Below are 23839 nucleotides of genomic sequence, written 5' to 3' on the forward strand. Positions count from 1 at the left end.
GCTTCCTCTTTGATATTGTTCTTGGTGTCCATTGGATCAACATTTTCATAGTCAGCCTCGTCGTCCTGATAGTCGTTATTTTCATATTCATTCCTGACTCGGACAGCCACTGAAACACAAGAATCATGAACATCAGAATAACTTCTTTATAAGCATTTGAACTCATTGGATGAATGTGAACCATGTGAGCACAAACATTGAGTTTGGACGAGGGCTCCAGCGTGCTTGGCTCGTCGTCTTCTCTTGCAAGCCAGGCAGACCACCACCAAGACCAGCAGGAGCAGCAGTAGACCCCCAGCAGCTACTGAAGAGACCAGTGGCAACAAATGCACTAGGAGAGACAAACATTCAACAGTTAATCCTAAAATGTGTCTATTTTATTTACATTGGGATTAACAATATTTTCCAATATTTGAATTTAATCCTGAGGGTCTTGCAAGGTCTTGGGTGCTCCCGTCCTCTAAATCGTGTGGTCTAAGGTTGGAAAGAAAACTCATTCCGAGTCACTATTCTTCTCATCTTGACATTCTGACACAATCAAGTCTTGGTAGTGAAGTTAAATTACATGAACATTGTCAACAACCAATGGGTGTGCACTGTGTGCTCCCTCCAGCACCAAACAGGAAGCAGAAAGCAGCTGGAGCCAGTGTTGTTTATGGTTGCTATAGCGCTAAGCAAAACGCTTAGAGGGAAAGTTGCAGATTTTAAAAATTTCTGAAGCAAGTCATAACAGCAGTTTTAACGGTGGATAAACGCGAACCTCGAGGACCCCCGACGTTCATCTGCATGTACGGCAGAACCGAAAATTGCAAACTTTCCCTTAAGTTGCCAGCTAATGCTAGCAGTAACCAGCTAGCTTGGTTAAATTTTTTCAAAACTAATCTAGTTGTAGTGTTGCAATTTGTGATCCTGTAAGATCCCCAGTCTTTAACATTCAATGTGGGATATTGTCTTTAGTTGTGAGATGGTGTCCATTTAAAGTCTTCTAGTGTATGGCAGACATTACTTTTAACACAAGACTTTGAACAAGGAGACCAGCTTCATGTCCCGTTTGAAAACAAAAGTTAATGGTGACTTATTTTGTTGCTTTTTACTTTACAAAACAAACATTCAGCATCACATGCATAACCACAAGTAAAGTTACTTGATTTTAACTCAAACCACACTGGTTTTCCTAAATATAACTAAATAGTTTTGGTGCCTAAACATAACCAAACTGTGACTGTCCTTAAAAACGTGACCATTATGTTGTCTGTTTTAGATATGAGGATGGAAAATGCTCTTGGGTTGTATATGAGGGTAGAAATAAACTACGTATTTCATCATATGGTTTAGCAAATTTGGTTTGGTCCATGAATGCATCTCAAAGCATTGGCCTAGTCTTGCTTTGCAAAGTCTGTCGCCACAGCGCTGTGGAGTAAGGTCTGGACACAACTCGGTCTCACGGCAGTTTGTGAAATTATGATGTTATTTAATCTATTGATTCGTCAACAAGAACACGATTTTCTTATTTATTTCGTGGTGGTCACCATGAAATGGGAACGTGACCATTTTCCCACACACCAGTGACAGCAATGGGATGGACCGTGCATGCGGGACGTGCTATACAATAACCATGAAACTGGGCTTCTCTGAGAGACGCAACAACGACAAAAATAAACACCACATAGCCGTTGGGACACAGTCCACAGTCTCTGGGGAATGCAAAAACGAGGAAATGAAACGCCACATGCCGGGGACAACAACAGAATGGAACATGCACGCGGGGCACGCTACAATAACTGGACGGTTGTGGTTAGGAAAAGAACCACGGGGACAGGAACCGTCACACGCAGGAGACGGCAACACCAACAGGGTGTTTTTCATGAACTGCCATGACACTGGGCTGGGTTACACAAAAAATACTTTGTGGTATGTAAAAAAAAAAGCTCCCTTCCAAACTTGCCATTTTCAGCATGTAGTTTGCTAACTCAAAATGTGTTGTTTCCTGGAGCGAAGGAAAGTTTGAGAATGCCAACATACAATGAGTGAAAAGCGAGGGACATCTGGGGCGAAGTTATCCCGGAAATGTACTTCCGTTGATGCAGACTACTATATCAGTAACATGGTTGGTACATGTACAATCATGCAATTCATTATTTTTCTGATCTGGCTATACTGGAAATCACCCCTAAACAGGAAGTAGTCTATGTATCTCTCAAATATTTTTGATAAAACTTAGCAAAATTTAGTTCAATTATTTTTTTTTTCTACTTACTTTTAATGATGACACTAATCGGTGCAGTTTGTGGAGAGGTGAATCTTCTTGAGGACAGTTTGACTTCGAACACACAGCTGTAGTTGCCCTGGTCTCCATACTCAGCCACCGGGAAGGAAAAGGAGGCTGACTGGTTGACCGCTGGCTTTGTGTTGGTGAGGTTGGAACCAGAGAAGATGAGATAGAAAACACCTCCAAGATAATGGGAGGGAGTGGAGCAGGTGAAGACAAAGCTGAAACCCCTGGTTATCTGTGCACCTTCAGGGCCCCAGACCACCCCTCTGTTAGGAGATGTTAGGGAGATGTTGGGCTGCTGCAGCGGCACTAGGGTAAGTCAAAAAGGACAAAAGGTACAAGAGTATTAGCTGAATATCCAATTAATGAAGTAACATAGATCAAGATGGCAAAGGTGGGAATGCACATCCTGCACATTGCTATTGGCTGGGGCTACACACTCATGTGTGTGTGTTTATATATGTTTGTGTGTGTGTGTGTGTGTGTGTGTGTGTGTGTGTGTGTGTGTGTGTGTGTGTGTGTGTGTGTGTGTGTGAGTGTGTGTATATATATATTGAGTTTTTTGCGGTTGCCCTTTGGTTAAGTGTTTTTTGACTCACTGTATGTTTTTTATTTTTTTATTTTTCTGGGTACAGTTTGTTCCATTTGTATGTTTTTGATGCTTTGTTAATAATCACCACTGGTTTTGCATTTCCAGCTTCCTCAAAACATTGTTTGATCTGCCTTTGCATGAAGTGGTGGTGTGACATCCGCCCAGTGACTAGTTTGAATGTAGTCAGACTGATCTCAGACAGAGAGTTTCAGGCAAAGGTGATGCAGAAAGGGGCAGTATGAAAAACTATCTTGTATTTAACCCCAAAGCATGTGAAACTATTCTAGTAGATGCCAAGAATACAAATATGCTGAAAAGAGTAGTGTAGCCACATATGGAGAAGGTCGCGGTGGATGGGTGGGTCATAAAACACAGCGCTTTCAAGCCAGGGAGGAAGTTTGCATCCGAGGAACAACAAAACAATTCACCCAGGAAACGAGTGTCTGTTCCTCAAGAGTGTTTAAATAAAAAAAACAGAACATAACATCATGAACATAACTACTTGTTTTTTTGCTTGAACGGAAATGTCATCGTGGCATAGTTTCCCCTTTATGCTTGGCAAAACTTAAATGTAATGTCCGCTCTGTCTAACCGTAACCATTGCTACCAACTGCCAATGATACGAGCGACAGCTCACAGAGCTCTGTAGCCCAAACCTTTTCATTTATTGAAATTTGGCTTGGACTCAGGCGTGACCAATTGGCTCCATGGCCAATAGTCATGCAGATGTGCAGACAGTTTATTGTTGTTTAATGTTTTTTAAGGCTTACTATTAGTCATCACCGTAGTGACGACTATTCTTCCTGGTGTTCAACGCAGACAACCGACAACTTATGCAGCTCTGGAGCCGGCTACCTAACCTATTGTTGACAGTATTTTTATCATTCCTTAGAATTCCTCATAGGGGCGACAGAAACTAAGCACTATAGCTTTAAAGAAATCATCCTACAGATTTGACCAGATCAAATTTAAAATGTCTGTACAATCCAAAGACCTTAATGGTGGAAAGTTATGAAAAGCTTGAATTTTTGACGAACAGCGTGACGTGACATGGCAGCAATTTTGCATTTGCTGTGAAAAGAGAAGTTGTCAGAACTCAAATGTACATTTTCCATTTTGCCTGAAATTACTCATGCTTGATAAGAGTCCAGACCTGAGGATAACTACATGCCAATATAGTCATAGCATAATATGTATATAGTTAACTTTTCCAGAAGGCACTGTGCATTAACACACTCCTCGCTATATTCCTGTCCTTTTCTTTATGTTTGATTATTCTTGGTAATGCTACTCTGTGTTACTTGTTGTGTGGTCTTATTAGATTATGAATCCATAAATCTTACCAGAAATAGTGAGTCTGACAAAGTTACTTTTGGGTGAGATGAAGTCTTGACTTGAACTCCTTGTCTGATACCAACACTGGTACAATCCTTCATTGTGAAAGTCCACTTGGTCAATGGTGAAGGTAGCAGAGTTGGTGCCCGTTACTGTCTTTCTGATTTGGCCTGAGGAGTGCTGGAGGATGAATGTCCCACCAAAAACCTGAGTTGAGATCAAACAAGTGATGCCAGCGTCTTGGCCCCAGGTAACCTCACCAACAGGATTCATGGATATGGTGGGTTTTGGAAGGCTCACTGAAAAGAATTAAATGTAAGAGTTAAAAAGTTAAAACAATAACCTTGAGCTGAGATATAGTTTTCAGTTTTAAAATTAGATAGACTTTATTAATCCCACACTGGGGATATTCCCTTGTTTTATTATTTGGAAGAATTGCTTAATTAATTAAGGGTCCAAGCCTGCAACTGCGGTTCCCAGCCCCCTCGAGCTTGGACCATTATTGTTTTTCTGAGGTTTTTCTTTCTTCTCCTCCACTACTAAAAATCCCGTTGCAGCCTAAACCGTACATGGCGGCTGTGTGCCATTTTGAGGACTGGTCTAAAACTTGGCAAAGACCTCAGGCGCAACATTTGACCCACTTCCACCACTAGGTGGCGCTAAAGCAGCAAAAAACGCTTTTGGCCCTACAACTCCCAAACCGTAAATCAGCCATTTAAAAACTATACATCCATGCGTTTAATGGATCCAACTAAATCTCATTATATAGGCCACGCCCATTTTCGCCTAGGATTTTAAGCGTGAAATTTCTAAAACTAATTTGACAAACATTGGCCACCAGGGGGCACTACAAATACAAAAGTTGATATCTCATGAATGGCTCATCAAATTTTTACAAAATTTAATGGGTACCATCTATGGCTACTCCTGTTGGTGCCTCTTACAATGGTTGCAATGATTGGTTAAAGTGGGCGTGGCCTATTGGCCAACGTTTGGATTAACCGCTTACACTTAAGTGAATTACTTAGATAGATGGACAAATTTTCTGTAGCAAGCTACCAAACACATATATTATATCTCGGCCAAATTAAATGTTGAGAAACACTTGAGAGCAGTGTTTCACATCTATCCATGATGCTCTCTACCAAATTTGGTAACGATAGGCCATTAGGGGGCGCTATAATCAACATTTGTTTGTTTTGTCATAAAACTATGCATTTCAATGGAAAACTTGCAATTGCAATATCTCTGCCACAGTAATTGCTATCAACACCAAACCTCTGATGATTATGTGTCATGTCACTCGGAGGCTCTGTACCAATTCCGGTAAGATAGGCCATTAGGGGGCGCTATACTCAACGTAGACCGTTTTGGCCCATTTTATCCCTTCTGAGATTGAACGTGTCGTATATGACTTCAAACGGCACTTCTGTTTCATAACGTTGTAATTTATTAATATAACTGGTAGAAACATACTGTCTTTTGGAGCTCAAAACTAACAGTTCTGCTGATGTCTTTGTTGTCTTCCTGTCCCTTACAGAAGGTTTTGTATCCAGTCTAGAAGAGTTTTTCGGGGTCATTGTGCAATTAATCCATATCATTAAGTGCAAGATTGATACACTGTAGGTAAGAAATGTAAATAATTTGTCCAATGTGAGTTATAATGTTCAGTGTTTATTTTTGCACTGGATGACTCCATATACTGTACACAGAACTGTTTTAGACAACACAAATGCTCGTGTGGCATTGCTCTGTGTTTGATATCAACATACATCTGTGAGATTCATGTTAAGCTTTTTTTATTTATTTGTCTTTAAGGTCCTACGACCTTTTTAACATTCAAGTGACCTTAGTGCAGCACAAATATTCTAATAGCCCTGTTTTTTCTGAAAAAGAAAGGATGTTCATAGATTGACTATGGACAACAGGGTTGATGTTTTCCAAGCTTTTATAGAAAAAAAAAAAAGCAGACGGACCAGAGGTTGTCAAAACTCCTTTGGGGCTCTGGGATATTTGCAACAGCAATGTAACCCCGACCTTGTGGCTCACTCAATGTTTCTGGACGTTTGCCTCCCCACGTCACGCTTCGGGTTCCGCTTTCGCATGCTCTGGTTTGCCGATGCCAAATGGCGTCGGGACAACTGGCGCGGGGAGGCTTGGACCCTGGTCATAACTGCTTGCAGTTCTAGGATTTTTTGTTTCTTGTAGAAGTTGGATGACAAAATTGTGTCCCCTTATATAACTCAACAAGAAAGCCAATAACTGTATCTTCCAAAATGTTTAAACATCAATATTCAGGGAACTGATTGATTTCCTTACCAGTAACAGAGAGTCCGACAGAGTCACTTGAGGAGTTGAAGTCTTGACCTGCAACTGTTATCTTATAGTGACACTGGTATGATCCTTCGCTGTCAAAGTTGACTTCAGGCATGCTGAAGGTGGCTGAGTTGGTACTTGACGTTTTTTTCTCTCCAACTGAACTCAAAGCCTTTTTTAAAATAAATGTGGGATTTAAAAGCTGCTGAGTTTGAGTTATGACAGAACAAGTGATACTGACGTCTTGACCCCAGGTAACCTCAGCTGCAGGATTCATGGAGATGCTGGGCTTTGGGAGGAGTGCTGAAACATAACACAACAATATAATGAGGAGGTATAATGGGAACTCTGATGGAATATCCTTTAAAAAGTACAGATTTAAAACCCTCCGTGATGTTTAATAAGTGTTTTTTAGAGTTACCATGTTGACATGCTTGTTTTTCAAATGTAATTTCTCTTCCACTGATATTTGAAAAAGACAACCAGATTTGAAGCTGTAAAAGCTGTCTCAAATGAAAGGGGGCAACACAAGCTGAACAAATTCAATACAACCTGGTTATATGCTTGTCTACCTGCATACGGAGTGCAGTTTTGTCCCATTTAAATCAAGAGTGGGACCACAAATGGCAAATTACTCGTATGATGTACATAAAATGTTTCAAGATGAACATAATTTGCAACAGGATGTGGGTAGAAGAGCCACATATGCATGTTTTGTATTTAAGCATTTGCATCTGTGACGAAGTGGGTTAGCTCACCAATTGGCCCATACAGTTAATTATTTATAGTAAGTGGACACATAGTTATACGTTAGTGTCAGTTCCATTTTATTAGGCTGAAATGTTGAACATGGTTTAAAGGTTTCCCTGTGTGGATAATTACAGCTGGTTGTTCCTTTGTTCAGTTCCACCATGCAAGACAGTTGTTTGGGGAGGGGCCAGCTTAAGTAATTCCTGTTTGAAAGGAGGGGGGTTGTCATGGATGACATCACCGGGCCAAACCAAGTAGAGGGTTTTCTTTCTTATAGGAATGTTTATTTTGGTTATTAAATAAAAAAGTATGAATAACCCTGAACTGTTTTGTAATCAGTGGGATAGGAGTGAACTGGTAACCAAGTTCCATAGGTTAAGAGATTGCTAGGTATTAATGTTATGGAGTAGATCAACTTGCTTTAGGATGGAATGGACTGAAGCAGTGGGGTGGGAATTGAGCACCCTATATAAATAGTGGGATTCATGCTCCCGGGGGTAGAGTGAGGTGAGGCTGTGCTGCTAGGAACATGTGCCTGTTAGTGCTACTATTAGTTTAATGTGTCATTTTCTTAAAGTTTTGATTGTTTAATTATCCATGTACTGGGACCGTGGAAATAAAATAATGACCTTTGGAAATGAGCAATGTTTGAGTCTGCCTACTTACCACCTTCCTAGCCACTCTGGCCGCCTACACCACAGCGTCTCTTTCTTATTTTGAGAACATCTCTCTTGATGTTTTAATTTACTCATGTGTAGACTTTGATATTTTAAGCATTTTGTATGTGATGTGTTTTTGACCACAGCATTGCTTTATGGATGGCAGGAGGCCCTTATCTCACAGCAACAGTTCAATAACATTAAATATGGCCCTACCATTTAAGTGGGTCACGGCCGTGGAATGAGCTAGCATGCAGCAGTCCATGGTCACTGGAATGGCAGGGACAGTTATCAATCTATAAAAGGGCCCATGTTGGTCTGCAGTCCACCACTTTGGTCTAGGCTAAGATACCTCAACAACTATTAGATGGATCACAACAACATGTACTATAGACATTCACCGTATCCCCTGACTTCACCTCTAGCACGACCATGAGGTTGGCATTTTTGGTGTTAAATGAAACGTCTTGACAACTTTTGGATGAGATGGAATGGACATTCAGCATACTTTGAGCTAGCCGAACCATCTAGCTGACTTTGAAAAAAACAATTATAAAATCGTTTATTACCTGAACAGACCACACCAGCATCCTCATTATGTCCACAGTTGTGTATCCCAAATCCTCTGTGCTGACACTGAGTTAGAGAGCTCTCATTTCCTGAACAGGCCACATCATCAAGCCAGATTTGTCCGGTTCCTTCCCCAAAGTAGGCTGATTGAGGGGCACTCAGTGCCGTATCACAGCCCAACTCCCTGCAAACCACCTTAGCATCGTTTAAGTCCCACGCATCATCACAGACTGTTCCCCAGATGTTGTTGTGATATATTTCAACTCGCCCAGAGCACAGAGTGGAACCAGCCAATCTGACACCTGGGAAGAGAACACAGAAGACAAATCATTGCTTGGGGTGTGGGGGGTGGTGGTCTTCATTTAGTCTTGACAGAAACCGTCTGTGTTAAACACATTTGCCAAAAGTTATGACTAATTTACATGCTTTACATTCCTTACAAGACTGTGAGTATGATATAACACATTTGACAGAGGATCAAGCACTTGATACACTGCTTCACTTACATTTTAGGTTAAGTAACAGTTTCTGGTGTGCTAGCAACATTTCACACTTGTTCTACTTTCTAATTCTGAAAGTATGCTGTGGTTTCCAGCTCTTTTCCACTTTATCCAGAGCTGTCTATAGAAAAGGAAACATTTATTCAAAACACTTCACCCCAAATCTTTTATTACCTGAACAGACCACACCAGCATCCTCATTATGTCCACAGTTGTGTATCCCAAATCCTCCGTGCTGACACTGAGTTAGAGAGCTCTCGCTTCCTGAACAGGCCACATCATCAAGCCAGATTTGTCCGGTTCCTTCCCCAAAGTAGGCTGATTGAGGGGCACTCAGTGCCGGACCACAGCCCAACTCTCTGCAAACCACCTTAGCATCGTTTAAGTCCCACGAATCATCACAGACGGTTCCCCAGGTGTTGTTGTGATATATTTCAACTCGTCCAGAGCACAGAGTAGACCGAGACCCAGTTATTCTGATCTGACCATCTGTCAGACACGTAAGAAATAATACAAAATATTTAAGTATTTTGCAAGAATGTATAGTGAAAACTAAAAGGATTGTATGCATTACACCATAGATTTGACAAACCTGCAGCAGGGGAAGTTGAACTCAAGAGAAAATAGACTACAGAGAGAAAGAGAAAAAAATGGAAAGGCTCATAAATTCAACAAGCTTTAAGACATAAATAAAGTTTGTGGAAGGTTTTTTTTTTTTTTCCAAGTATCCAAATATACACAGACCGCAATTGTGTGAAAGTGCACTTCAATTCCCTTCATCAACGACCGGATGTGTGTCTCAGTAAACCGAATGTGAAAGTATAGAGAGTAACATTTTCTATTATTCAATTCTATTGAATTGAATGTCATATTACAATCTGCTTCAAGTTTATTGGACTTCAGTTCCAAACAAATTCATTTTTAAATTATGCTATGGAGGTTCAGTTTATCAAAGCAACCATGCACGTTAAGTCATAAATGATTTAAATTTAGTTTTTCACACATTTTCCTGCCCAATTAACAATTTCAGAGGGAGGGACACACATGCACTAACATAATCAAATCATGATTATGAAATGAAAGGATATGTTAATAAAAGAGCAGAGAAGCTCGGCTAACAACACACACAGAAGCAATGCCAATTATTTCTCTGCCTTCATATTTTCACATAGCAAGTAACCGTTTACTGCTATACTAATGTTCTGAATGTCATTTTCAGCATCTTTAAATAAAGAGGAAAATCTTTATTCTGAAAAGTTGAAGTTGAAAGTTAGTCTATACTAAACAATACAGCTGCTAAACTTCAGCTTTTCAAATACAATTTTGTAATATTGGTCTTACCCATGGCCAAATGGCAAATGTTTCTCTGTTGTTTGCTCCTCATGTCTGTCACTAAGGCTGCTCTCTATCATTTATCAGTGACAGAAAACTAAACTTAACACTGCGGTGCAAAGAAGACTTCACACTGCTAGTCTTTCCTGGAACACTTCCTCTTTTCTGCTTTTTTTTCAGCCCAAACTGCAGAGTACAGAACCTCTGTAGTGTTAGCCAGGTATGTTGAGCCTTAAGCCAGAGTTTTCAATGTCACAAAGATGGCTCTTTAAGTAATTTCTTATGAATGTGATTTAATTGTTTCAGTTATGGAGAAGATATAGGACTAGATATTTGAAAACTTCTTCCTACTCCTTTTTAAACGTGTAATATTCATTCATTTTCTTTATTAATATTGTTTATTCGAATTCGTTTTTTCAAGTTATGTATTACATATTCACGCAGGAAATGTTGCATTTATTATGTGGACTCTAAATGTATGGATGCTGATTCAGCAGCATTCACAGTATTGTAATCCGATTCTTGATACTTCAACTTTCTTTGGTCACCTCTTACTTCTGCATACTTTCAGCTGCAACAAACATTAAGATATCAAACTTTTCAGCTCTTTAATCACATGATGGGACTTCTTCAACTTTTTGTCTGCTATTTATACTTTTTAAAATGTTAAGCCTTTTAATTTTTTTATTTTACATCAAAGTCAGTGGAGCAATCTTCAAATCCTCTTCAGGGTTCTTCCCTTTTAAAATGCTACTCCACTAAAATACTTTCACCTACAGACATCTTTCAAACTTTAATCTGTTCACAAAACCTTTAGCTGTTGGATTCAGCTTCATGCTCTTCCAGTTTGTGTGGTATGCATTCAGTCTTTTTCTGTACTTGTAGTGGGTGATGACTTCCCTATGGTGGGAAGCCTAGCTCTATTGCTTTCTCTCACGTCCACAACATTTACTTAGCATACACAATTTATTTGTCAAAACCTAGTGACAGATTTTCAGAAAAATATAAATACATTTTAGGTGTTAATTAACATTTGATTGAATGTTGTACTAATTTATTCTTATTATTCTCACTGAAAGCTTAGATGGGCCAAGCTGGAATTTGCCGTTTATGACATCATAAAGGGGAAAGGTTATGTCCCCTTTCTCGGCTTTGCCCACTGAGAGAATTTGGCCCACCCGTGAGAGGGAGAAACTATGGCTTTCAAACGAGCAAAACAAGGTTGGTCAAGGCCACACCCCCCCCCTCCTCCTCAATAGCATTTAAAGCTACAGACACCGAAATGGCACATACTAAGGAAAGCTCATTGTGAGACTGGCTCTAGTGGCTGGAATTCTGGACCAAGGCTGAATTTGGGGAACAAGACTTCAGATACAGTATTAGGGGACCACTAAGGTCTATATAAAAGAGACTTCAGATACAGTATTAGGGGACCACTAAGGTCTATATAAAAGAGACTTCAGACAGAGTATTAGGGGACCACTAAGGTCTATATAACAGAGACTTCAGATACAGTATTAGGGGACCATTAAGGTCTATATAACAGAGACTTCAGATACAGTATTAGGGGACCACTAAGGTCTATATAAAGAGACTTCAGATACAGTATTAGGGACCACTAAGGTTGGCTTCCCTAGTTCAGAGTTACTTCTCTAATTAGAAGACATCTTAGGAGAGGACGCCTGCGTTTGTTGTTCGCAGCTTCTCCGTTGCTTTTTTCTTGGTCTTAATTTTTTCACCTCCCGCTGTCAGTGGTGAACACCTGGATTTTTTCATTATTCCAGCGCTGCTACTACAAGGTTTAAGTTCTCTCCCGGGCAGTCATCTAGCTGTCCCGGTCAGGTTTTGCCTCGAGTAGATACCTCTGCAGTTGGTAGCTAGCTCTCAGCTGCCTACAGCCAGTCCTCCGTGCATCATGCACCCCTCTGCCATGATTTGGACCATCTTCTCCCTGTGCCAGTCTTCACAGTCTTCCATCTCTGTATTTGGCTAACGGCTAACTCAAGGCTAGCACTTTCGGCGACCGTCATGAAGTATTTTATCCCACAGCTGCTAACTCTCAACAACTGCTCCATTCCAACGTGCATTGCTGCCATCAGAGAACATGGACTTCAGCACCGTCCACGTTACATCCGCAGAAGTTCGCATCATAAGTTTGTGTACCATCAGTCTGGCCAGCCTGCTTCAAACATTCCATCCATCTGCACGTTTGCCATCATCCGAGCGGTGTTGCTCTCGATGCTAGCAACACGGGTAATATTGCAAAATCTCTGCACCCTCCGCTGAGGAGCATGGGAAACACAGCGAGATCTCGGAACGCCAAGCAGGCCAGAAAACGTGGAGTGGATTACAGTGTACTACAGCCTATACAGAGCTTCACCACAGCATCAACAATGAATATAGAACTTTTCAGCACACAATCCATCACAAATAAAGCATCCTTCACACAAGACCATATCATGGACAAGGGATTAGACCTCATGGGCCTGACAAAAACCCGCCAGGGGTTTATTCAGCACTTAACCCCTTAACGCCTACTGTCATAAATATGCGACGAACCGTTTAACTTAATTAACCAGCCGAGATAGCGTCTTCATTCCCCCAATGCCGGTTAGTGCATATTCGCTACGGACCTAGGAACCTTCGACAAGCACTTGTTTCTAGTGGGACCGCAAAGTGACGGACTTATTTCCTGTTTACGCACAAGGATTTCTCCGGTCGCGAGGTTATCGATATGAGGCGGGAAAGTTTGATCCTTAGGTGTATATAAGGTAAGTTTTGCTAAGATAAAAATACTGACCTGCTTATTGTGTGCTTATACACTCGATGTAATGAGGTGAAATATGTGTGACAAGTATTTTTGAAGTTATTATAATATTTAGCTTTGTAGCATATTAGCGACAGTAGACCATAAGACTAATGCTAACTGCTAGCTAGCGCTATATAGAAAAACGCTTTTCAGGACGGCTTATCTAGGTAATCCTTTGTATTTTGCTTAGTTATTTTCAATAGTCTTTATACAGACACCATGCTGGGATATGAATACAAAAGCTATTTATTTTTATGCAGATCCGAATGAAACCTTCCGTGTTTTACGGCAAGCGCGTAATCGCGCAACCTCACGTCAGAGCTCCCCCGGAGGACAGTGAGGATAGTTGTCTCAGCGATAGTGCAGGCAGCGATGAGGAATATGTTCCCAAGCCAGGTGATGAAGAGAGCAACAGTGAGAGCGACAGGAGCAGCAGTGATGAGGAAAATGTTGTCAAGCCAGGTGAATCAGGATTCAAAATTAGCACCAGCACCAGCCAAATTTTTATGATAGATAGATAGATGAATACTTTATTGATCCCCAAGGGGAAATTCAGGGGGTCTCAGTAGCATACAGACATCACACACAACATGCACTTACAGCAAATGGTAAATATAAGTATAAGTATAAACATATAACCAAACTCCACTGTCCAATAGAGACAGGAGATAAGGAAAAAATTATGTTGGCTGGTACTAGATTTTAGACTGAAATGCTGATTTCCTATTGAATGGCTAGTGAATTTCACCAGTTTATCCATAGATTATCTATAGATTTTCACATTTCTAAAAGTTAATTTTGACCCCTGCAGGTGATGGTGAGCGCAGTAGCGAGAGCGACAGGAGCAGCAGTGAGGAGGAGGTTCAAGACCAAGATGCGGGCAGTGTGTGTGAATGTGTGCGTGTGTGTTTGTATGTATGCATGTGTGTGCGTGAGTGTGTGTATGTATGTATGTATGTATGTATGTATGTATGTATGCATGTGTGTCCACGTGTGCGTGAATGCGTTGTGTGTGTGTGGTGAGGTTAACCCTTGGGCTACCCAAGAGGTGTTTCACGGCCCCTGCTCCTTAAATAATTAAAGAGTGGAGTAGTATTGTTATGTTACATTGTTACATTGTTATATTACACAGAACTGCTTCTGTGCATTCCCTCTCATTCTTTTAGGTTCAGCAACATACATTTGAAAACTTAATTTACATTTGAAATGAATCTACCATTCAAATGAATGCAATGTTTCCTATAGCCTTAACAGTAACGTTTGTATGTTGTGTTGGTGACATGAAAGTGGTTATAAATCTTATTATTTAATACCTGCTGTTGTAGATTTATATAAATAAATAAGTAAAAAAGGGTGAATAAATAAAACATTGTTTTTTCACTGTTATATTACTGTGTTATTGTAGTCCACGCCCATTTTCGCCTAGATTTTAAGCGGTGAAATTTCTAAAACTAATTTGACAAACATGGGCCACCAGGGGCCACTACAAATACAAAAGTTGATATCTCATGAATGGCTCATCAATTTTTACAAAATTTAATGGGTAATCTAGGCTACCTGTTGGTGCCTCTACAATGTTGCAATGATTGTTAAAGTGGGCGTGGCCTATTGGCCAACGTTTGGATTAAACCGTTACACTTAAGTGAATTACTTAGATAGATGGACATTTCTGTAGCAAGCTACCAAACACATATATTTATCTCGCCAAATTAAATGTTGAGAAACACTTAGAGCAGTGTTTCACATCTATCCATGATGCTCTCTACCAATTTGGTAACGATAGGCCATTAGGGGGCGCTATAATCACATTTGTTTGTTTGCATAAAACTATGCTTTCAATGGAAAACTTGCAATTGCAATACTCTGCCACAGTAATTGCTATCAACACCAAACCTCTGATGATTATGTGTCAGTCACTCGAGGCTCTGTACCAATTCCGGTAAGATAGGCCATTAGGGGGCTTATACTCACGTAGACCGTTTGGCCCATTTATTCCCTTCGGAGATTGAACGTGTCGTAATGACTTCAAACGGCACTTCTGTTCATACGTGTAATTATTAATATAACTGGTAGAAACATACTGTCTTTTGGAGCTCAAAACTACAGTTCTGCTGATGTCTTTGTTGCCTTCCTGTCCCTACAGAAGGTTTTGTATCCAGTCTAGAAGAGTTTTTGGGTCTTGTGCAATTAATCCATATCATTAAGTGCAAGATGATACACTGTAGGTAAGAAATTAAATATTTGTCCAATGTGAGTTTATAATGTTCAGTGTTTATTTTTGCACTGGATGCTCCATATACTGTACACAGAACTGTTTTGACAACACAAATGCTCGTGTGGCATTGCTCGTGTTTTGATATCAACATACACATCTGTAGATTCATGTTAAGCTTTTTTATTATTTGTCTTTAAGGTCCTACCCTTTTTAACATTCAAGTGACCTTAGTGCAGCACAAATATTCTAATAGCCCTGTTTTTTCTGAAAAAGAAAGGATGTTCATATTGACTAGGGACAACGGGTTGATGTTTTCCAACTTTTATAGAAAAAAAAAAAAAGCAGACGGACCAGAGGTTGTCAAACTCCTTTGGGCTCTGGATTTTGCAACAGCATGTAACCCCGACCGTGTGCTCACTCAATGTTTCGGAGTTTGCCTCCCCACGTCAGCTTCGGGTCGCTTTCCGCATGCTCTGGTTTGCCGATGCCAAATGGCGTCGGGACAACTGGCGCGGGAGGCTTGGACCTGGTCATAACTGCTTGCAGTTCTAGATTTTTTTTTCTTGTAGAAGTTGGATGACAAAATTTGTGTCCCCTTATATAACTCACAAAAAGCCAATAACGTATCTTCCAAAATGTTAAACATCAATATCAGGGAACTGATGATTTCCTTACCAGTAACAGAGAGTCCGACAGAGTCACTTGAGGTTGAAGTCTGACCTGCAACTGTTATCTTATAGTGACACTGGATGATCCTTCGCTGTCAAAGTTGACTTCAGGCATGCTGAAGGTGGCTGAGGGGTACTTGACGTTTTTTTCTCTCTCCAACTGAACTCAAAGCCTTTTTTAAATAAATGTGGGATTTAAAAGCTGCTGAGTTTGATTATGACAGAACAGTGATACTGACGTCTTGACCCCAGGTAACCTCAGCTGCAGGATTCATGAGAATGCTGGCTTTGGGAGGAGTGCTGAAACATAACACAACAATATAATGAGGGAGAATGGGAACTCTGATGAATATCCTTTAAAAAGTACAGATTTAAAACCCTCCGTGATGTTTATAAGTGTTTTTTTAGAGTTACCATGTGGACATGCTTGTTTTTTCAATGTAATTCTCTTCCACTGTATTTGAAAAAGACACCAGATTTGAAGCTGTAAAAGCTGTCTCAAATGAGGGGCAACCACAAGCTGACAAATTCATACAACCGGGTTATATGCTTGTCTACCTGCATACAGTGCAGTTTTGTCCCATTTAAATCAAGAGTGGGACAACAATGGCAAATTACTGTATGATGTACATAAAATGTTTCAAGATGAACATAATTTGCAACAGATGTGGTAGAAGAGCCACATATGCATGGTTGTATTTAAGCATTGCATCTGTACAGTGGTTAGCTCACCAATTGGCCATACAGTTAATTTTTATAGTAAGTGACACTAGTTACGTTAGTGTCAGTTCCATTTTATTAGGCTGAAATGTTGAACAGGTTTAAAGGTTTCCCTGTGTGGATAATTACAGCTGGTTGTTCCTTTTTCATTCCACCATGCAAGACAGTTGTTTGGGAGGGGCCGCTTAAGTAATTCCTGTTTGAAAGGAGGGGGGTTGTCATGGATGACATCACCGGGCCAACCAAGTAGGGGTTTTCTTTCTTATAGAATGTTTTTTGGTTATAATAAAAAAGTAATATACCCTGAACGTTTTTGTAATCAGTGGGATAGGAGTGAACTGGTACCAGTTCCATAGGTTAAGAGTTGCTAGGTATTAATGTTATGGAGTAGATCAACTTGCTTTAGGATGGAATGGACTGAGCAGTGGGGTGGGAATTGAGCACCCATATAAATAGTGGGATTCATGCTCCCGGGGTTAGAGTGGTGAGGCTGTGCTGCTAGGAACATGTGCCTGTTAGTGCTACTATTAGTTTTTAATGTCATTTTTCTAAAGTTTTGATTGTTTTATTACCATGTACTGGGACCGTGGAAATAAAATAATGACCTTTGGAAATGCGCATGTTTGAGTCTGCCTACTTACCACCTTCCTACCCTCTGGCCGCCTACACCACCGCTGTCCTTTCTTATTTGAGAACATCTCTCTGATGTTTTAATTTACTCATGTGTAGACTTTGATATTTTAAGCATTTTTATGTGATGTGTTTTACCACAGCATTGCTTTATGGATGCAGAGGCCCTTATCTCACAGCAACGTTCAATACATTAAATATGCCCTACCATTTAGTGGGTCACGGCCGTGGAATGAGCTAGCAGGCAGCATGCCCATGGTCACTGGAATGGCAGGGACAGTTTCAATCTATAAAAGGGCCCATGTTGGTCTGCAGTCCACCACTTTGGTCTAGGCTAAGATACTCACAACTATTAGATGGTCACAACAACAGGTACTATAGACATTCACCGTATCCCCTGACTTCACCTCTAGCAGACACCTGAGGTTGGCATTTTGGTGTTAATGAAACGTCTTGACAACTTTTGGATGAGATGGAATGGACTCAGCATACTTTGAGCTAGCCGAACCATCGTACTGACTTGAAAAAAACAATTAAAAATCGTTATTACCTGAACAGACCACACCAGCATCCCTTATTCCACATTTGTGATCCCAAATCCTCTGTGCTGACACTGAGTTAGAGAGCTCTCATTTCCTGAACAGGCCACATCATCAAGCCGATTTGTCCGTTCCTTCCCCAAAGTAGGCTGATTGAGGGGCACTCAGTGCCGTATCACAGCCCAACTCCCTGCAAACCACCTTAGCATCGTTTAAGTCCCACGCATCATCACAGACTGTTCCCCAGATGTTGTTGTGATATATTTCAACTCGCCAGAGCCCAGAGTGAACCAGCCAATCTGACACCTGGGAAAGAACACGAAACAAATCATTGCTTGGGGTGTGGGGGGGGGTGGTCTTCATTTAGTCTTGACAGAAACCGTCTGTGTTAAACACATTTGCCAAAAGTTATGACTAATTTACAGTCTTTACATTCCTTACAAGACTGTGAGTATGATATAAACCATTGACAGAGGATCAAGCACTTGATACACTGCTTCACTTACATTTTATGAGTAACAGTTTTCTGGTGTGCTACAACATTTCACACTTGTTTCTACTTTCTAATTCTGAAGTATGCTGTGTTTCCAGCTCTTTTCCACTTTATCCAGAGCTGTCTTAGAAAGGAAACATTTATTCAAAACACTTCACCCAAATCTTTTATTACCTGAACAGACCACACCAGCATCCTCATTATGTCCACAGTTGTGTATCCCATCCTCCAGCTGACACTGAGTTAGAGCTCTCCTTCCTGAACAGGCCCATCATCAAGCCAGATTTGTCCGGTTCCTTCCCCAAAGTAGCTGATGAGGGCACTCAGTGCCGGACCACAGCCCAACTCTCTGCAAACCACACTTAGCATCGTTTAGTCCCACGATCTCACAGACGGTTCCCCAGTTGTTGTTGTGATATATTCAACTCGTCCAGAGCACAGAGTAGACGAGACCCGTTTCTGATCTGACCATCTGTCGACACGTAAGAAATAACACAATTTAAGTATTTTGCAAGATTGATATTGAAAACTAAAAGATTGTATGCATTACACCATAGATTTGACAAACCTGCAGCAGGGGAAGTTGAACTCAAGAGAAATAGACACAGGAGAAAGAGAAAAAAATGGAAAGGCTCATAATTCAACAACTTTAGACATAAATAAGTTTGTGGAAGGTTTTTTTTTTTTTTCCAAGTATCCAAATATACCCAGACCGCAATGGTTGAAAGTGCACTTCAATTCCCTTCATCAACGACCGATGTGGTCTCAGTAACCGAATGTGAAGTATGAGAGTACATTTCTATTATTCAACTATTGAATTGAATGCATATTACAATCTGCTTCAAGTTATTGGACTCAGTTCCAAAACAATTCATTTTTAAATATGCTTGGAGTTCAGTTTATCAAGCAAACCCATGCACGTTAAGTCATAAATGATTTAAATTTAGTTTTTCACACATTTTCTGCCCAATTAACAATTTCAGAGGGAGGGACACACATGCACTAACATAATCAAATGATTATGAAGAAAGATTGTTATAAAAAGCAAGAAGCTCGGCTAACAACACACACAGAGCAATGCCAATATTTCTCTGCCTTTATATTTTCACATAGCAAGTACCGTTTACTGCTATACTATGTTCTGAATGTCATTTTCAGCTCTTTAAATAAAGAGAAAATCTTTATTCTGAAAGTTGAAGTTGAAAGTTAGTCTATACTAAACAATACAGCTGCTAAACTTCAGCTTTAAAATACAATTGGTAATTTGGTCTTACCCATGGCCAAATGGCAAATGTTTCTTCTCTGTTGTTTGCTCCTCATGTCTGTCACTAAGCTGCTCTCTATCATTTATCAGTGACAAAACTAAACTTAACACTGCGTGCAAAGAAGCTTCACACTGCTAGTCTTTCCTGGAACACTCCCTTTCTTCTTTGTTTTTTTTCAGCCCAAACTGCAGAGTACAGAACCTCTGTAGTGTTAGCCGGTATGTTGAGCTTAAGCCAGAGTTTTCAATGTCACAAAGATGGCTCTTTAAGTAATTTCTTATGAATGTGATTTATTGTTTCAGTTATGGAAATATAGGACTAAATATTTGAAAACTTCTTCTCTCTACTCCTTTTTAAACTGTTATTTCATTCATTTTCTTTATTAATATTGTTTATTCGAATTCGTTTTTTCAAGTATGTATTACATATTCACGCAGGAAATGTTGCATTTATTATGTGGACCTAATTATGTTGCTGATTCGCAGCATTCCCAGTATTGTAATCCGATTCTTGATACTTCAACTTTCTTTGGTCACCTCTTACTCTGCATACTTTCAGCTGCAACAACATTAGATATCAAACTTTTCAGCTCTTTAATCCATGATGGACTTCTTCAACTTTTGTCTGCTATTTATACTTTTTAAAATTTAAGCCTTTTAATTTTTTATTTTACATCAAAGTCATTGGAGCAATCTTCAAATCCTCTTCAGGGTTCTCCCTTTTAAAATGCTACTCCACTAAATACTTTCACCTACAGACATCTTTCAAACTTAACTGTTCACAAAACCTTTAGCTGTTGGATTCAGCTTCATGCTCTTCCGTTTGTGTGTATGCATTCAGTCTTTTTTCTGTACTTGTAGTGGGTGATGACTTCCCTATGGTGGGAAGCCTAGCTCTATTGCTTTCTCTCACGTCCACAACATTTCATTAGCATACCCAATTTATTTGTCAAAACCAGTGACAGATTTTCAGAAAAATATAATACATTTTATGTGTAATTAACATTTGATTGAATGTGTACTAATTTATTCTATTTATTCTCACTGAAAGCTTAGATGGGCCAAGCTGGAATTTGCCGTTTATGACTCATAAAGGGAAGGTTATGTCCCTTCTTCGGTTTGCCCACTGAGAGAATTTGGCCCCCCTTGAGAGGGAGAAACTATGGCTTTCAAACGACAAAACAAGTTGGTCAAGGCCACACCCCCCCCCTCCTCCTCAATGGCATTTAAAGCTACAGACACCGAAATGGCACATACTAAGGAAAGCTCATTGTGAGACTGGCTCTAGTGGCTGGAATTCTGGACCAAGGCTGAATTGGGGACAAGACTTCAGATACAGTATTAGGGGACCACTAAGGTCTATATAAAGAGACTTCAGATACAGTATTAGGGACCACTAAGGTCTATATAAAAGACTTCAAACAAGTATTAGGGGACCACTAAGGTCTATATCAGAGACTTCAGATACAGTATTAGGGACCATTAGGTCTATATAACAGAGACTTCAGATACAGTATTAGGACCACAAGTCTATATAAAGAGACTTCAGATACAGTATTAGGACCACTAAGGTTGGCTTCCCTAGTTCAGAGTTACTTCTCTAATTAGAAATCTTAGGAGAGGACCCTGCGTTTTGTTGTTTCGCAGCGTTCTCCTTGCTTTTTTCTTGGTCTTAATTTTTTCACCTCCCCTGTCAGTGGAACACCTGGATTTTTTCATTATTCCAGCGCTGCACTACAAGGTTTAAGTTCTCTCCCGGGCGACATCTAGCTGTCCCGGTCAGGTTTGCCTCGAGTGATACCTCTGCAGTTGGTAGCTAGCTCTCAGCTGCCTACAGCCAGTCTCCGTGCACCTCATGCACCCTCTGCCGTATTTGGACCATCTTCTCCCTGTGCCAGTCTTCACAGTCTTCCATCTCTGTATTTGGCTAACGGCTAACTCAAGGCTAGCACTTTCGGCGACCGTCATGAAGTATTTTATTCCACAGCTGCTAACTCTCAACAACTGCTCCATTCCAACGTGCATTGCTGCCATCAGAGAACATGGACTTCACACCGTCCACGTTACATCCGCAGAAGTTCGCACATAATTTGTGTACCATCAGTCTGCCACCTGCTTCAAACATTCCATCCATCTGCACGTTTGCCATCATCCGAGCGTGTTGCTCTCGATGCTAGCAACACGGGAATATTGCAAATACTCTGCACCCCCGCTGAGGAGCATGGGAAACACAGCGAGATCTCGGAACGCCAAGCAGCGCAAAAACGTGGAGTGGATTACAGTGTACTAACGCCTTACAGCTTCACCACGCTCAACAATGAATATAGAACTTTTCCACACACAATCCATCACAAATAAAGCATCCTCACACAAACCATATCATGGACAAGGGATTAGACCTCATGGGCCTGACAAAACCCGCCAGGGGTTATTTCAGCACTTAACCCCTTAACGCCTACTGTCATATATGCGCACGACCCGTTTAACTAATTAACCAGCCAGATAGCGTCTTCATTCCCCCAATGCCGGTTAGTGCATATCGCTACGGACCGTAGAACCTTCGACAAGCACTTGTTTCTAGTGCCAGCAAGTGACGGACTTATTTCCTTTTTACGCACAAGATTATCCGGTCGCGGGGTTATCGATATGAGGCGGAAGTTTGATCCTTAGGTGTATATAAGGTATTTTGCTAAGATAAAAATACTGACCTCTTATTGTGTGCTTATACACTCGATGTAATGAGGTGAATATGTGGTGACAAGATTTTTTGAAGTTATTATATATTTTAGCTTTGTAGCATATTAGCGACAGTAGACCATAAACAATGCTAACTGCTAGCTAGCGCTATATAGAAAAACGCTTTTCAGGACGCTTATCTAGGTAATCCTTTGTATTTTGCTTAGTTATTTTCAATAGTCTTTAACAGACACCATGCTGGGATATGAATACAAAAGCTATTTATTTATTGCAGATCCGAATGAAACCTTCCGTGTTTTACGGCAAGCGCGTAATCGCGCACCCCACGTCAGAGCTCCCCCGGAGACAGTGGGATAGTTGTCTCAGCGATGTGCAGGCAGCGATGAGGATATGTTCCCAAGCCAGGTGATGAAGAGAGCAACAGTGAGAGCGACAGGAGCAGCAGTGATGAGGAAAATGTTGTCAAGCCAAGATCAGATTCAAAATTAGCACCACACCAGCCAAATTTTTATGATAATAGATAGATGAATACTTATTGATCCCAAGGGAAATTCAGGGGTCCTCAGTCATACAGACACACACACACATGCACTTACAGCAAATGGTAAATATAAGATAGTTAACCATATAACCAACTCCACTGTCCAATAGAGACAGGAGATAAGGAAAAAATTGTTGGCTGGTACTAGATTTTAGACTGAAATGCTGATTTCCTATTGAATGGCTAGTGATTTCACCAGTTTATCCATAGATTATCTATAGATTTTCACATTTCTAAAAGTTAATTTTGACCCCTGCAGGTGATGGTAGCGCAGTAGCGAGAGCGACAGGACAGCAGTGAGGAGGAGGTTCAAGACCAAGGCGGGCATGTGTGTAATGTGTGCGTGTGTGTTTGTATGTATCATGTGTGTGCGTGAGTGTGTGTATGTTGTATGTATGTATGTATGTATGTTTATGCAGTGTGTCCCGTGTGCGTGAATGCGTTTGTGTGTGTGTGGGTGAGGTTAACCCTTGGGCTACCCAGAGGTGTTTCACGGCCCCTGCTCCTTATAATTAAGAGTGGAGTAAGTGTTATGTTACATTGTTACATTGTTATATTCACAGAACTGCTTCTGTGCATTCCCTCCATTCTTTTAGTTCAGCAACATACTTTGAAAACTATTTACATTTGAAATAATCTACCCATCAAATGAATGCAATGTTTCCATAGCCCTTAACAGTAACGTTTGATATTTGTGTTGGTGACATGAAGTGGTTATAAATCTTATTATTTAATACCTGCTGTTGTAGATTTATATAAATAAATAAGTAAAAAGGGTGAATAAATAAACATTGTTTTTTTCACTGTTATATTACTGTGTTATTGTTATCTTATTATTGGCCATTATGCCTGTTGTTGCAAATTTGCAACATACCAAAATTTCTATTTATTCTTTGTGCAAAAGTGAAATTAATAATCTCAACATTATTTACCATCG

General features: G+C 40.4%; 1 protein-coding gene across 5 annotated transcripts in view; it reads right to left on the reverse strand.

Moving 5' to 3' along the window:
• LOC116703637 (uncharacterized) overlaps positions 1–19766 on the reverse strand; it is a 21008-nt gene extending 1242 nt beyond the window's left edge. Inside the window, exons 1-9 of one of the 5 annotated variants that reach the window (XM_032538493.1) lie at positions 19675–19766; positions 9587–9622; positions 9169–9483; positions 8494–8796; positions 6525–6818; positions 4208–4498; positions 2258–2581; positions 197–331; positions 44–109 (exon numbers count right to left, since the gene is read on the reverse strand). In XM_032538493.1, the coding sequence (XP_032394384.1) occupies positions 44–109; positions 197–331; positions 2258–2581; positions 4208–4498; positions 6525–6818; positions 8494–8796; positions 9169–9483; positions 9587–9622; positions 19675–19747 (1837 nt within the window). In that variant the 5' untranslated portion in view covers positions 19748–19766. Of the gene's footprint in view, positions 1–43; positions 110–196; positions 332–2257; positions 2582–4207; positions 4499–6518; positions 6819–8493; positions 8797–9168; positions 9484–9586; positions 9623–10335; positions 10470–19674 lie in introns of those variants that run through there. The other 4 variants (XM_032538492.1, XM_032538494.1, XM_032538496.1 and 1 more) reach the window with 4 other exon arrangements.
• Positions 19767–23839: the final 4073 nt, after the last annotated feature.

This window comes from Etheostoma spectabile, chromosome 15, assembly GCF_008692095.1.
Source record: "Etheostoma spectabile isolate EspeVRDwgs_2016 chromosome 15, UIUC_Espe_1.0, whole genome shotgun sequence".
NCBI lineage: Eukaryota > Metazoa > Chordata > Actinopteri > Perciformes > Percidae > Etheostoma > Etheostoma spectabile.